At 37.7% G+C, this 13669-nt stretch overlaps 2 protein-coding genes across 4 annotated transcripts in view; both read left to right on the top strand.

Annotated features, from left to right (window-relative positions):
- LOC115811928 (zinc finger MIZ domain-containing protein 1) overlaps positions 1–2901 on the top strand; it is a 106465-nt gene extending 103564 nt beyond the window's left edge. For all 3 annotated transcript variants that reach the window (XM_030774349.1, XM_030774348.1, XM_030774347.1), the window contains exons 19-23: positions 98–166; positions 307–551; positions 898–1061; positions 1243–1530; positions 1841–2901. In XM_030774349.1, the coding sequence (XP_030630209.1) occupies positions 98–166; positions 307–551; positions 898–1061; positions 1243–1530; positions 1841–1948 (874 nt within the window). In that variant the 3' untranslated portion in view covers positions 1949–2901. The remainder of the gene's footprint in view (positions 1–97; positions 167–306; positions 552–897; positions 1062–1242; positions 1531–1840) is intronic.
- Positions 2902–6569: 3668 nt separating this feature from the next.
- ppifb (peptidylprolyl isomerase Fb) lies at positions 6570–9264 on the top strand. The gene is made up of 6 exons (XM_030773649.1): positions 6570–6783; positions 7064–7094; positions 7364–7452; positions 7589–7685; positions 8323–8398; positions 8691–9264. Exons 1-6 carry the CDS (start codon positions 6634–6636, stop codon positions 8824–8826), a joined length of 579 nt encoding a protein of 192 aa, XP_030629509.1. The 5' UTR covers positions 6570–6633; the 3' UTR covers positions 8827–9264.
- The last annotated feature ends 4405 nt before the right edge of the window (positions 9265–13669 follow it).

The raw sequence follows: 13669 nt of genomic DNA, 5'->3' as shown, positions 1-13669 counted from the left end.
TCCTTTATGAATAGCCCTCTGCCTGTTTCCACTTATTTATACTTTACTCTCTCTCTCACTCTCTCTCTCTTCTCTCTCTCTCTCTCTCTCTCCTCAGTAAAACAGCGTTATTAGAGGGATTGGAAGTTGACCAGTACATGTGGGGTATTTTGAATGCCATTCAAAAGTAAGTCGGCCAATAACAACCCACTACCAGTTCATATTTTTTAATGTTTCCCTTTTTGTCTCTCCCTCAGAGACACTGATGGACATCTGCATTATCTGGGACTGACTCTACAAGTGTTTTTTTTTATCTTCTTCTCTCAGCTCAGAGTTTGAGGAGGTGACCATTGATCCGACGTGTAGTTGGAGACCTGTACCAATCAAATCAGAGCTCCATATTAAGGAGGACCCAGACGGGCCACTGGCAAAGAGATTTAAAACCATGAGTCCCAGTCAAATGATCATGCCCAACGTGATGGAGATGATCGCCCAGTTAGGGCCTGGACCCTCCCCCTACCCAAACCTCCCCTCCCAGCAAGGCGCCAGCAACAATGAATACAGCAACCAAGGTACTGCCCTGTCTGCTCTCTCCCCTCTAGATGTGCGTTTCAAATAGTTTTTCAGTTATTGCATATGTACTCATTGTTATATGAGGATTTTATCATTAAGAATATACCAAATATCTAAAATATTCATATCTAAGTGACATCTGGTCAAATGAATATGGAGCATTCCATAGATATGATGGAGTAACTATGGCAGTGTAAGATGTCTGAACTGCCTGATGAAATATTTTTTCATAATCTGTTGCTCTTTTACATGTTATTGCTAATAGTTTTCAGTGTAGCCTCCTCATTGCAAGTTTTTCTATGTTGCTTCTCACGCCTACAGTTACAACTTTGATTCTCTTCCTAGGCAACAACTACCAGGGTCATGGAAACTTTGATTTTCCCCATGCTAACTCGGGCGGAGCCTCCATGAATGACTTTATGCATGGCCCCCAGTTGTCCCACCCGCCGGGCATGCCTAATAACCTCCTGACCCCCGACAAACCCCTCTCTCACAACATGCCTGACACAGTAAGTCAACACCAGCTTCCACAAAACTGTACTGTTTTTTTGGTATATGTTACTTAACTTTGTGTGCTGTAGTATACCATTATACTTATTTTATTTTCTAAGCGAAGGGATAGGTCGTATGTTTCCAGTCCTTCATTGTGTTGAGCAGAAGGTCTGAGGAGGTTTTTTCCATGTCTCTCAGGTACCTCATCATGTCAACACTGACCAGTCCCATAACCCCTTGCAGCACAGCTTACATGGGCCTCCTAACCCAGGCAACCAATCAGGACAGCCATTGCATCATGGCAGCCAATCACAGCAGCCTGCTAGACCAACCCCACCCCAGCAACAGCAGCCTCCACAGCTGCAACAGCAACAAGCCACTCCCAACAGCCACCTGCACACAGATCTACCCTTCAACCCCTCCACCAGCTTAGACGGCCAGGCCGGGGGACAAGGAGCATCGGACATGCCCGAGCCTTCCCTGGATGTGAGTTTAACTGTTAACGTATCTCAACACCTGACTAGACAGATAGACAGACAGATAGACAGACAGACAGACAGGTAGATAGATAGATAGATAGATAGATAGATAGATAGATAGATAGATAGATAGAGAGATAGATAGATAGATAGAGTGTTCTTTTCAATTGGTGTGTGGGTATACGGATCTTTACTGATGTTGGTGCGTGTATATGGATCTTTATTAATTGTTCATAATATATTCTTGACTTTTGGACTCGCTGAGGAAACATTTGCAAATAAATAAACAAAATAAAATGTTTTTCTTTCTCTCTCAGCTTATTCCAGAGTTAGCAAACCCCGATGACCTGTTGTCCTACCTGGATCCCCCGGATCTGCCCAGCAATAGCAACGACGACCTTCTCTCCCTCTTTGAGAACAACTGAGGAGGAGGTGGGGGAGAGGTGCTGGAGGAGGAGCACTGGACCCATGGAGGTCTGACCCTCACAACCTGAGACTTTTTTTTTCAGTACTTGACAAACACAAAGATGCACTCCCTCTCTCTTCTTCCTCTTGTACAGATTTAAAAAAAAACCAGCGCTGGCTTTGACTGAACCTTCTGGGCAACACACACACATACACACACACACACACACACACACTCTGCCTTCACCCTGGTGGTCGTGTAGTGATTCAAAAATGAAAAAAAGAAAAGTGTGCAGCTATATTCGGTTTTGTTTTACAAGTCGCACAAAAACACATGTGGACATTAGGAAATGTGTAGTAGCATTTTTCTACTCTGTTTTGTTTCATTTTGATAAGAAATAACAACAAACAAACAAAAAAAAAAAAAAGGGAAAAAGAAAAAAAAACCTGTCCAATCTGGCCGGCGTCTGTAATCCCATTCTGTGTTGATGTTCCAATCTCTGACGGCCCAAACCACAGGCACTTCTCCAGAAAGACCAATAGCACTGTTTTTTTATCAGCATCTGAGCAGTATTGAAAAGCACAAGAGATTACGGTAATACAATCAGAATCACCTTAAAGGGAACACCTCTCACAACACAGTCACTAACACAGATGGAAACGTACTTTTTAACCAGTTACTTGTCAAAAAAAACAAAAACAAAAACGGTTTGTGTGCGTTCAAAGAAGTTTCACAGATTTCCGTCCAATCTAAAAATGCATGGATGTTGATAAGGGATTTTTTTTCATAGTCTTTTCATATTATCGTGTTTTTAATTTAGGCTGGGGAAACGAACGATGTCAGGCCAAACCTCACTGGTTTTTAGCAGGGAAAAAGAATCACCTTGGTAAAGTGAATGAATGAAAAGAGGGGAAATGTGATGGAAATTTGTGACCATGTTTGATATAAACTTAATGTATTCAACACTAAATTGACCCCCCCCCCTCCCATATCCACCCTGACCAAAAATGAAATGAAATGAAATGCAATGAAAAGAAAAAAATGGAATTGAACGGAATGAGAGAAAAATGGAATGTGGATTTTTTTTTTTCTTGAATGAATGTGTCTGCAGGCCTGTGGGTCTTTTCATGCATGGGCTTCTTGTCGTTCATATTCAGATTAGGAATAATAAATCATAATCTCTCTTTAATGAGCTATGTAAATCAAGTCTTACACAGGACATGCATGTGTGCCAATCTTAATCCCCCTGTCTAGTGATATTCCAAGATAAAAGAGCTATGCTGATTTTTTTGTTGTTGTTATTGTTGTTGTTGTTGTTATTGTTGTTGTTTCCCCCTTATTTTGTCCCAAGTTTTTGCTAATCAAACTATAGATTTTTCTCCTGTACTTGCTACACACAGACCCATGTCAAAACTGTCATTCATTTTTCGTTCATAATAGACTACCAGTCCTATTCTTCACTCCAAAATACTTACCATTTCACTACCACTGGGAAACTGCTTCCTATCACCAAAGTTTGGAAGGCGTATTTGGGGGGTATGTGTATATTTTGTTAGGGACGATTCTGGAAAAGGGGTTGAGGTTAAATTGGAAGGGAGAGATTAAGATTCAGATTAAGAACACAACCTTTGAATTTGTCTGTCCCGATATCTGAAATACCGAGGCTCACATCTTGCCGTCTTGTCTTTCAAGTACACTATATAAGTAGCGTGCGGTTTCGTATGCAAATGTATTATTATTGTTGTTATTATTAATAATATTATTATTACTGTTATTATTATTATTTTTGAAGAAGAAAAAAGAATAGCTATTGTAAATATCTCTGTGAATATTTTTGTATTGTCTTTGTGTTCGTTTTTTTGTCCTTTTCATATTCCGGTTGTTCATGTGTCGCTCGTTCTTACGGATGCCCTTTATGCACGTATGTAAAAGGTTGTATCCTGATGTCACACGCGTGATCAAAGCGTCAGACCTAAATATCTCACTCTAAACGTCCATTAGCCGTCAGTGGAAGCTTTAGTGTGCTCATATAGCTACCACACATTCATCTCGCGTCAGTCTACTGACAAGGTCTAACGACAAGTAAACGTAACCAAACCCTCTTGTCTCTTAATAAGCTAGTTACTGTAAGGCTTCTTGCCATTTGCTCACAGAGTTATAAAAGTCTAAATTGCAAAGGAAGGTGTTTTGGCCTAGTAAACTGTGTTAAATATTTTACAAATCGGATTAAGCAATATTCTACCTAAATTATGAATTTGGTCCTCTTGCCTCGAATATCAGTACTGTTATTGATTGTGGAGAACCGTGTGAATATCCAAATTATTGTTATATGTCAATATGTACAAGTGATACTTTGGAAAGTATATCACAGCCTTACATTGAATAAATATATATGATGTTGTTTTTATTTTTGTTATGGAAAGAGTACAGCTTTTGTAAAAGCTAAGGAACATTTAAATTTGTATCCCATTTTAAATATTGTTTCATGTTTTTCTGTTGGTGTTTTCTTTCTTTCTTTTGGTAAATTATTTTATATTGGTTTTCATTTCTTTAAAAAAATATGTATGTGTAGAATTGTCATTTCATTTTAAAAGTTTGTAAGCCATGAACTGACTAAAACATGGAAAAGTCTTTTTTTTCTTTTTTTTCAAAATTGGTCACATTTCAGAGATCTGCAGACTGTTTTTTTGTCTCAGAAAGACTGAAACATATTCAAGTGATAGATTACCATTACTGATATATCTAATCAATCAAACAAACAGTCATTTTTTTCTATAATTTCCATGAAACAAATTATGTGTCGAAAATGCACTGTCATGTTATTAGAATAATTTTATCTGAATATAAAATCCTGCTTTGGAATATATCATTGCATACTCTTTTGGGGCTATTTTTTTTAATAACACAGTGGACCCTAGATTCTGTAGTTGCACAGACATTCCAAGAGAATGGTGTTTGTGCAGGAGAACATAATCGTGAAAAGGATAGTAGTGTTAGTGTACTTTATGGCTATAGGACCCAACAGGGCCGGAGCAGGTAAACACCCAAACATAGCCTGTATATATGTACATGAGTTTAAAGATTTGTTAACGGACATGTATTCATCTTCCCTGGGAATGTGCATTGTTTCCTTTCAAATAACAATAAAAAAAGAAGAAGAAAAAAGCTTGCAAGCCCTCTATCAGAATTGACTGAACACCGAAAGAGAAATTTGTTGATTTGCGTTTGTGGAAGAACTCTTGCGATTGGATCCTTGTATGCAACATGACCAGAAGAATTTGTTGGGGGGAGGGGGTTGTCTTTTATCAACATGTAACATTTAAACTATAACGGACTTGTTCTTCGCCGGCATAAATCTTACGGTGCTACAGAAACATTTTTTAAAAAATGTATAAAATTATAAAGAAATTATTTGACAGTACCTGAGAGGGAGTGAAAGGTATCTGAAAGATTGTCACCAAATTCATAGTTTGTACACATTTTTATAAAATCATGATCTGATATGAATATTAGGCAACAGACTCTAAGGTGATTCATGATTTAAAATAAAAACAGCCATTGTCTCTTTCTGTTTTGTACATTGTATGTACAATCGTGTCACCTTTTAAGAACTGGTCAGAAAGTAAAGATGACAATTGTGATTTCTAGTCTTGCAGATCTGTATGTGGGTAGATGATGTGACAACCTAATATTTATGTAATAAATATGTATTCAGATCATATCTGTTCAACAGAGCGTGGTCATGTCATTTTTCGGGTGCGTTTAGGGTAAAAGCCACTAATTCATGATTTTATAATAACGTGCAATTCATCAACCATGTCAAGCAACTAGTCTATTTGTTTATTCTGTCAAAATCATTTTGTTTTATTCACCCCTATACGGCAATCAAAATGAAATCTTTTTCAAAAAGTTGTATTAATTTACAAAAGTGAAAAAATTTGTCTGAGTTGTCCTGTTCTTTAAATTCAGAACCACCTGCTGTCAGTTTCTACTGTGTATCACCAACTAATAACATTTCAAACGGTAAGAGAAGATAAAGTGAAATAAAAATAATCTGGGATTGAGAAGATGTAATTTATGTGAATTACTCTTAATTTCTCTAAATGCCCATTCATGCTCAGATCACTGTGTCAACGCTGGTAATGAGGGGTGGAAGTAACAAACAATAAATAAATAAATAAACAAACAAACAAATCTGATTTAATCAATACAGAACTTCAAACGAAAACCTAAAAGGTTACTGTCGATTTGAGTGAAACACAACGCTTACACCACAGAATATAAAGCAAATTTCAACAGTAATCGTCGTTGTTTCTAGTTCACCGAGGCAAGTATCATTTTAACTGAAAATTTTTAGGAAATATTATGAAATGTGTCTTTATCATTAAACGTTGTCTATTGACCAAATCTGCAGCTATTAAGTACATCAGCTCTTCATTTATCATGCATGCAGCTATAACTTAATCTGTTCATTCACTTACTGCACTTGCATTGACGTCACCATTATATAATCAGTATTTTTCCCAACCAGCTCTTAACACTGAATGGTAACATGTGACGAATGCCAACCAAAATGGGGGAAGACTGTAGTGACAGACTACAGAAAGCTACTTCTTCCGAGTGCTGCCGATGAACTTCCTGTGCCAGTGAGGTCGGGGTTTGCGTTACTTGAATTACGGCGTACTGCAAATTAGCGGTGTAACAATGTTATTCCTCAGTAATCGTGTTAAGGTTTGTTCTTTGGCGTTTACCGCCGCTCGAATGTTTGTCACTGGACCTCAAGCCAACAACAACCCCGTCGTATATTTTGACATTGCTGCAGACAACCAGCCGTTAGGAAGAGTAACCTTCGAGGTGAGAGCAGCAATGAACTTTGATCCACGATACGCGGCTTGACAAGCGTGTAACCAGTTGCTTTAGCTAACCTGCTAGTACTTCACTGAATGTACAAGTGGTGTTCGTTATGAAGACAAATTTCTGTGACAACCAGAAATCTTTACGGACTTTTAATTAAACTGTGATAATACCGTCGCCCTTTGCTTAGACTTTTGCATGACTTTTGCGAGCGGACTGTCTGTTCTTTCGGTTGGTGCATGTTAGATAACATCATTCTCTGTTCTCGTTTTTCTGCAAGCTCAACGCCGACGTGGTTCCAAAAACAGCAGGTAGGGCGCGAGCTGCTTTGTTTGAGTAACTTGCTGATGTGTAGAGACAGAGGAGTGATCTTACAACATGGACTTACTATATGAATAGAGCGTTTTTCATGATTACGTGTAAAGTCGTAATAGGAGCAGTCCTTGTACACTCAGTTTCTTCAGATTCCCTCGTTCACTTAATGGAAACACACACAGGCCCTGGGAAATCATTTGGACAGAGGATTGTATGCATTGTTCTGATGCCCAGCTGTGTTCTCCTCTTCTCCGTGTCTCCTTAGAAAACTTCAGGGCCCTGTGCACTGGAGAGCATGGCTTCGGCTACAAAGGATCTACCTTCCACCGGGTGATCCCACAGTTCATGTGCCAGGTAGACTGTCTGACAGTCTATTTCAGCTCCATGGAAATAAGAACAGGGCTAGACATGCCTTCATTCAATTAGTGTGTTTGTGCTGAGTTCACAGTTCACTTTCATAAAGACATATTTCCCTCTCATTGGAATGCAGGGTGGAGACTTCACCAACCACAATGGCACTGGGGGAAAATCGATTTATGGACCCAGGTTCCCTGATGAGAACTTCAAACTGAAGCACACAGGACCTGGTAACAACACCCACCTCCCTTCTTTCTTTGTTTAGATACCTGGAGCTTGTTTTATCATTCTTCTGTGTAGTTATATTGATTTAAAGAGAATTACTAGAGATTCTGATTTTTGAAACATGTTGAAAATGTTTTCGATTTGTTATGGTAAATGAAGATCTGTGTAGTGTATGCTGCTCCCCTTTAGGACCACTAGATGGAGATGTTGTATCAAACATTAAGATGAAACGTTGAATTTGGGATTAATTTTCATGACCTACTTTTTAACATCACCACAGGGAATGGGTTTAAGAGGAAAAACTTTGGTTAGTTCTCATATGACTCTGTTTAAAGCGTATTTATCCCCCTCATGAGTTTTTTCTGTGCTTTCCTGTCTGTAATCATGGACCATTATGAAAGCAGACAGAGTCCTTGTGTTATGTAACCAAGGTTGGAACTCTTTGACTCTGCTGCTATGGTTGCCTGGGGTTTGGGTTTTTTTTTTGTCCCACAGATTTTTACGCAAATTTAAATAACGCTGACTGTTGGGCATCATCTTTCATTAGGAAACTTAAGTTGTTTTCCTTTTTATATTTTTAAGTAATTTGAAAAAAAAAAAAAAAAAGTAATTTGTAGCCATGCTGTGTGACTGTGTGTTTAGGAATCCTGTCAATGGCCAATGCTGGGCCCAACACCAACGGTTCCCAGTTCTTCATCTGCACTGTTAAAACAGAGTGGTACGTTTTAAAGTACAAGTTACTTTAGCTTGTGTGTGAGTGTGCGCACAAGTGTGAGGATGTGTGTACACATGTATGTACCCTCTCTCTCAGTGCGAGCATACATGTTGGGGTGTTTTTGCAGACATATGAACCTAAGTGTAGCGGTATGTATGTGTGTTTGTGTTTTTGCAGACACATGAACCTGTGTGTGTGTGTGTGTGTTTGTAGACACATGAACTTAAGTGTGTGTTATGTATAGTACGACGGGCAAACACATTAACATTCATCCTTGTCCACGTTTGTCTGTCAGGCTGGATGGTAGACATGTGGTGTTCGGCAGTGTGAAGGAAGGGATGGACGTGATAAAGAAAGTGGAAGCACTGGGGTCACGCTCAGGACGTACGGCTAAGAGAATCACTGTCACGGACTGTGGCGAACTGAAATAGTGCACACGTCCACAGCAGCAGCAGTTCTCTCTCTCTCACATACACACACACTCCCTGACAGTGTCTGAGTTCAGGCTTGAGTGGATGGAACCTCCTATTTACATTTCATAGACTGAGAGAAAAGCTTTTCTTTGTTGTGTTATTGCGTGGCACTTTGCTGTTCTGGAAAATCCGGCAAGGTTTGGAAACATTTGTGGTGATGATGGACATGGACGTGGTGAGCCAGTGTGTATCGTAGCAATACGTCCAGCTGTTGACATGTCTTTTTAAAATGCTTACCTCATGAGAAAATGTGTTTTGATTATGAGATTACTGTGAAAAACTCATGGGCAGAGGGTGGGTGTCTCTGTGAATTTCAACGTTGTCTCAGGGTTTATCCTGACAAGACTACTGTAGGATGGACCACAGCCATATCTCCAATAAAAACATTTACATGAACTTGCTTTGTTTTGATATTTGATATTTATACATTGTCTCCAGTAGTGTAAAAAAAAAAAAGACCATATCACTGAAACTGAATTTACTCTTTGAGATTTTGCATACCAGCCTACATAAAACAATGACAAATACACAATATAGATGTTAAAATGTTTTCTGTGGGTCAGTTCTTATTTTAATTTGTCTTAATAGCTATTCACAAACATCTGTTATTGCTGTCCTCTTGAGGAAATGTTTTTACATGTTAATGACCCTGGTGTGATTCATCATATCATCAGCTGAAGTGGTCTGGATGAAAGAGTGCGGAGTGATTTGGTACCAGATGTGCGCTTCCAATGATGGCAGAAAGAGTTCACCCTGTACTCAAAGGCCAAACCACCAATAAAATAACTATTTCACTATCTGTCCATTACTGCACTAAGAAACCAAGCGACAACTCACATCTTAAAATTCACTGTGTGTGTGGTCTCCTGAGTGACAACTAACTGAAATCTGGGTGTCGTGCCCCTCCCCCCCAACACACACACACACACACACACCCCTTTTCCATCAAACCATGAAATATTTCTGTGTTAACTGATCAGTTGCGTCTGTTCTGAGTTACTCACATCTGTAAGCAACCACACACTTTTAAGAAATGAATCAAATCTGTAAAGGTGTTTCTCACATGAATATGGGCACAGATTTTAACAGTGATAATTGTTCCACGGGGTTCTGTGGAATTTGATTCATCTAGAATGAATTTGTACACACACCAAGGCTTTTAACCGGTTCAAGAACCGAAAACGAAAACCAGAAACAATCGATATGTCGCTAGGAACAAAAACAAAACCAGAAACTTTATATTTTTAATATTCGGGAACAGAAACGTTTATTTGAAATAATGGTAACCGGTTAATAACGTTATTTTTTTCGTTCTTTTATTTATTGCAACAAATCAAATATTTTTTGCTTGCAATAACGTTGGCGCGGAGTTTACTTCGCTGTCTTCCTCTGAGCGTCACTATCGCCTTCGGATAGCGGATATAAATTTACCGGTGGCAGTCGGTGATATAGCGTGAAAGTGAAATGTGGTGTGGTTTCCCTATTTGCAACCAGAAGAGGTAAATATTATGCTATACATCTTAAAAAATGTTTGTCTTCGACATCAGCTTCATCAGTGTTTGATAGACAGACTACTAATGTTGGAAATAGCTACCTAGCTCCAGTTTGGCTAAACATGATGTGCCCCACATAGTTTATAAGCAAGCTTGTTAACTGCGTCGTTAAAATGACATAGTTTCTCATGGCCGGGAAGCCGCAGTAGATTTCGGCCCGCGGACCGATTGTACAGCGCTTAGTTGCGCAGTGCGTGGTTGTAATGTTTTGTGACAATAGCGATAGAGGCTATAGAGTAAAACATCTATCAATAGACATTTTTATAGTGGTATCTTTCTGTCCGAAAGATACATATTGTCATGTCACACAGCCTTGCATGGAACGTTATCAACCGGTATTTCATTTAATTTCAAGGTGGAACGCAAAACCGGAAACGTTAAAATACCGATTCTGCTCAGAACGAACCGACTGAAATAAAATTCTGGTTTGAAGCCCTGATACAAACTCAACAATTAACCAAGGTACTATTTTATAAGCTCTCTCACTGGGTTAGTAAGACTAACATGTGACACGCTATAAGCAAGTAAAAACTGTGTCTTATGAAGTGAGCATTCTCCACACCTTGCGCTATTCGCTGACTACTTCAAATGGAAATCACATTTTCCGCCATGTCATACGACACACAGAAGATATGATGAAGTAAGTATTCTGCACTGATAACTATAGGCAAATGGCTTTAAATCACGGATGTGGAACAAAAGCTTGTCACATTTTTAAGTTTTTGTGTTTTCTTCGGGCTCCTAAAGGTAGGCCATAGCTCATTCTTCAGCTTTATCTTTCAAAAGTGTCCTGACTGCCATTTAAAACATCCTTTAATACAGAATACAAGAAAACATTAGAGATGCATAGAAAAAAGACAAAAACTGTGATTCAGTTGAAAACGACTCCAGTTTTATGCCAAATATTTCCAAGTGTAAATACAAAATTCTCAAAAAAAAGGCCCAAAACACACATGCACATGCAACATCTTCTGTTAGGATCAAATATTCTTCATTACGAAGTCGTTACATAGTTTAACATGGAACTTTTCAGTCAATACATAAAAAGCAGTCACAGTACACTCCTGACAAATCAAAGGTCACTTATTGATTGTAAGGCTAGTTTCCATTACTACTGCTAGAAACCATTCATTAGATTGACACAACCCACAGTAGGTCAGTATCAGGGGGTTAGTGTTAGTGATACTTTTGTGAATAACATTTTTGACAGATGAAACCTCCTTCAAAATACACACACACACACAAACACAGTCATACATATATTCTTTGATAAACATATGCATTTGAATAATATAACTGGTATTTTTTTATACTGATATTATATTCTTCAACATAATACATAAAACAATAGAGAATGAAAAACGTAGGATAATTTTGAAAATTATGTACTAATCTTGTTTGATATACATTTCCATATTTTATACAGATGAAAAAAAAGTCTCCTTTAAATATAATCATTAAAATCATACCTTCAGACAGAGTGTGATGAAAAAAAAAACTGTTTCTCATTCTGGAACAAAAGCCTTTCAACAGGCTAATACTACAACAGCTTATTAAATGTCCTTAAAAAAGTAAACAGAATTCAACTATCAACTATCAGTACAAATTTTTATGATAAAATTATTTGCAGGGGAAAAAATGCCAACAGTTCCATCGGCTGAATTTCAACAAACACAAACATTTTAACCTTTTTGGAAACTACCAATCAAAAGCAAACCCTTTATGACACTTTGCATATTTTATATATTTTTTAAGTTTAACTGTTAACTGTGACATGAAAACCCACTGTTGGCAATGTCTGACTTCCTGCAATCAAACAGTTATCCAAAAGGCTTATGGAATATGTCATTTAATTATGTAAGACTTTGGCCTAAACAAGTCCTATCCTTTATCCAAAAGACGAATGAGATGAAGGGTTCTGTTATTTGTGATGTACATTAAAATGATCAGTATCAGATAATGCTAACACAAGCCAGTGAATGTAAACCCTTTCACAGTCTTACCAGATAGATGTGTAGCTAACCTGAGATCAAAGACATTTGCTTGTTTTTCTGTTTTTTTCTGTTTTGTTTTGTTTTTTTTTAACAAACAAAACACTTCAAATTTAATACCAAATGGTGCACTAACAGTATACAAAATTTATAATGCAAATCATTTTGCAGCAGAAATGACCATATTTCATTTAAAAAGAAGTTTTCGTTTTGTTTAAAGTATAGCGGGAATGAACATCTAGCCCTCTTCCAGGAAACGTCATAAAACAGTCGATTACATTTTTCTGATTTCAGTAGAGCATTATTTATCTTCTTCTTGTTGTCATGGTGGTTGTTTACATATTCAAACTTATATAGTACATACATTTGTAACTTTCATTGACTGAAAAAAGTAGCTTAAAGACCAGATGTGAAAAATATAGTCTCCTCCTGCAAGAACAAATAAAAACATTATCAACCAGTTGACATATAATATGAATATTCTTGTGCTGGCTACATCCGTGAAAGGCACAGTTAATATGTGCAGTTTTAGGTCACTGCAGAAGAGTTTTATATTTTTTTGATGAAAATGACAAAAACTAAAAAATCTGAGAGACAGATTAAAAAAAATGTCTGAGGTACCAGATAAACACTCAGATAAGTGTTTGAATGAGCCCTTAATTCAAAAAGGGTGAAATTCCCTTTAAGATATTGCACACGAACCTGAACTGAACTTAGTATAGCTCTCCAAATGCATGGAACTGGCAGTAAACAAAGCTTATGTCATCTGAACTCACAAGGAATTGGTATCAAATACATTTTCCTTTTTCCCTTTTGCTCTGCCTCTAAAAACCTTCCAAAAGCTGGTCAGAATGTCTCACGTCTGCACCTTTACTCTGTTTGTTACGCCTATAAACTATTTGAAAGTGATTAGTGTTGCATCAGAATCTGTAGTAGTTCCCACAAGCCAAAAACAATAATTACAACAGCTACACAATCTTTCTGAAACAGCCCATACAATTACATGGTACTAAAATCTTTTTTAATCTTGGCGCAAAATACAGCTTTTTCTGCCTGAATCAATAAATACTTCAAAATGAGACGTGTACATTAGGTAGTTGTACATTACGTTATTGTTTGTTCGTTAATTCACAGCTAATAAATGTGCTACTGAACTGATGTATACGATAACACGTAACAAGAATTAATAATGTATGATGCACAGTATCTATTCACAACAATAGGAAAGGCAGTGAGGGAATTGTATGAACACACACA

Source organism: Chanos chanos, chromosome 5 (genome assembly GCF_902362185.1).
Source record: "Chanos chanos chromosome 5, fChaCha1.1, whole genome shotgun sequence".
Lineage (NCBI taxonomy): Eukaryota > Metazoa > Chordata > Actinopteri > Gonorynchiformes > Chanidae > Chanos > Chanos chanos.
Note: the sequence above shows the minus strand (reverse complement) of the source record. Positions and strands in the feature narration are given on the sequence as shown.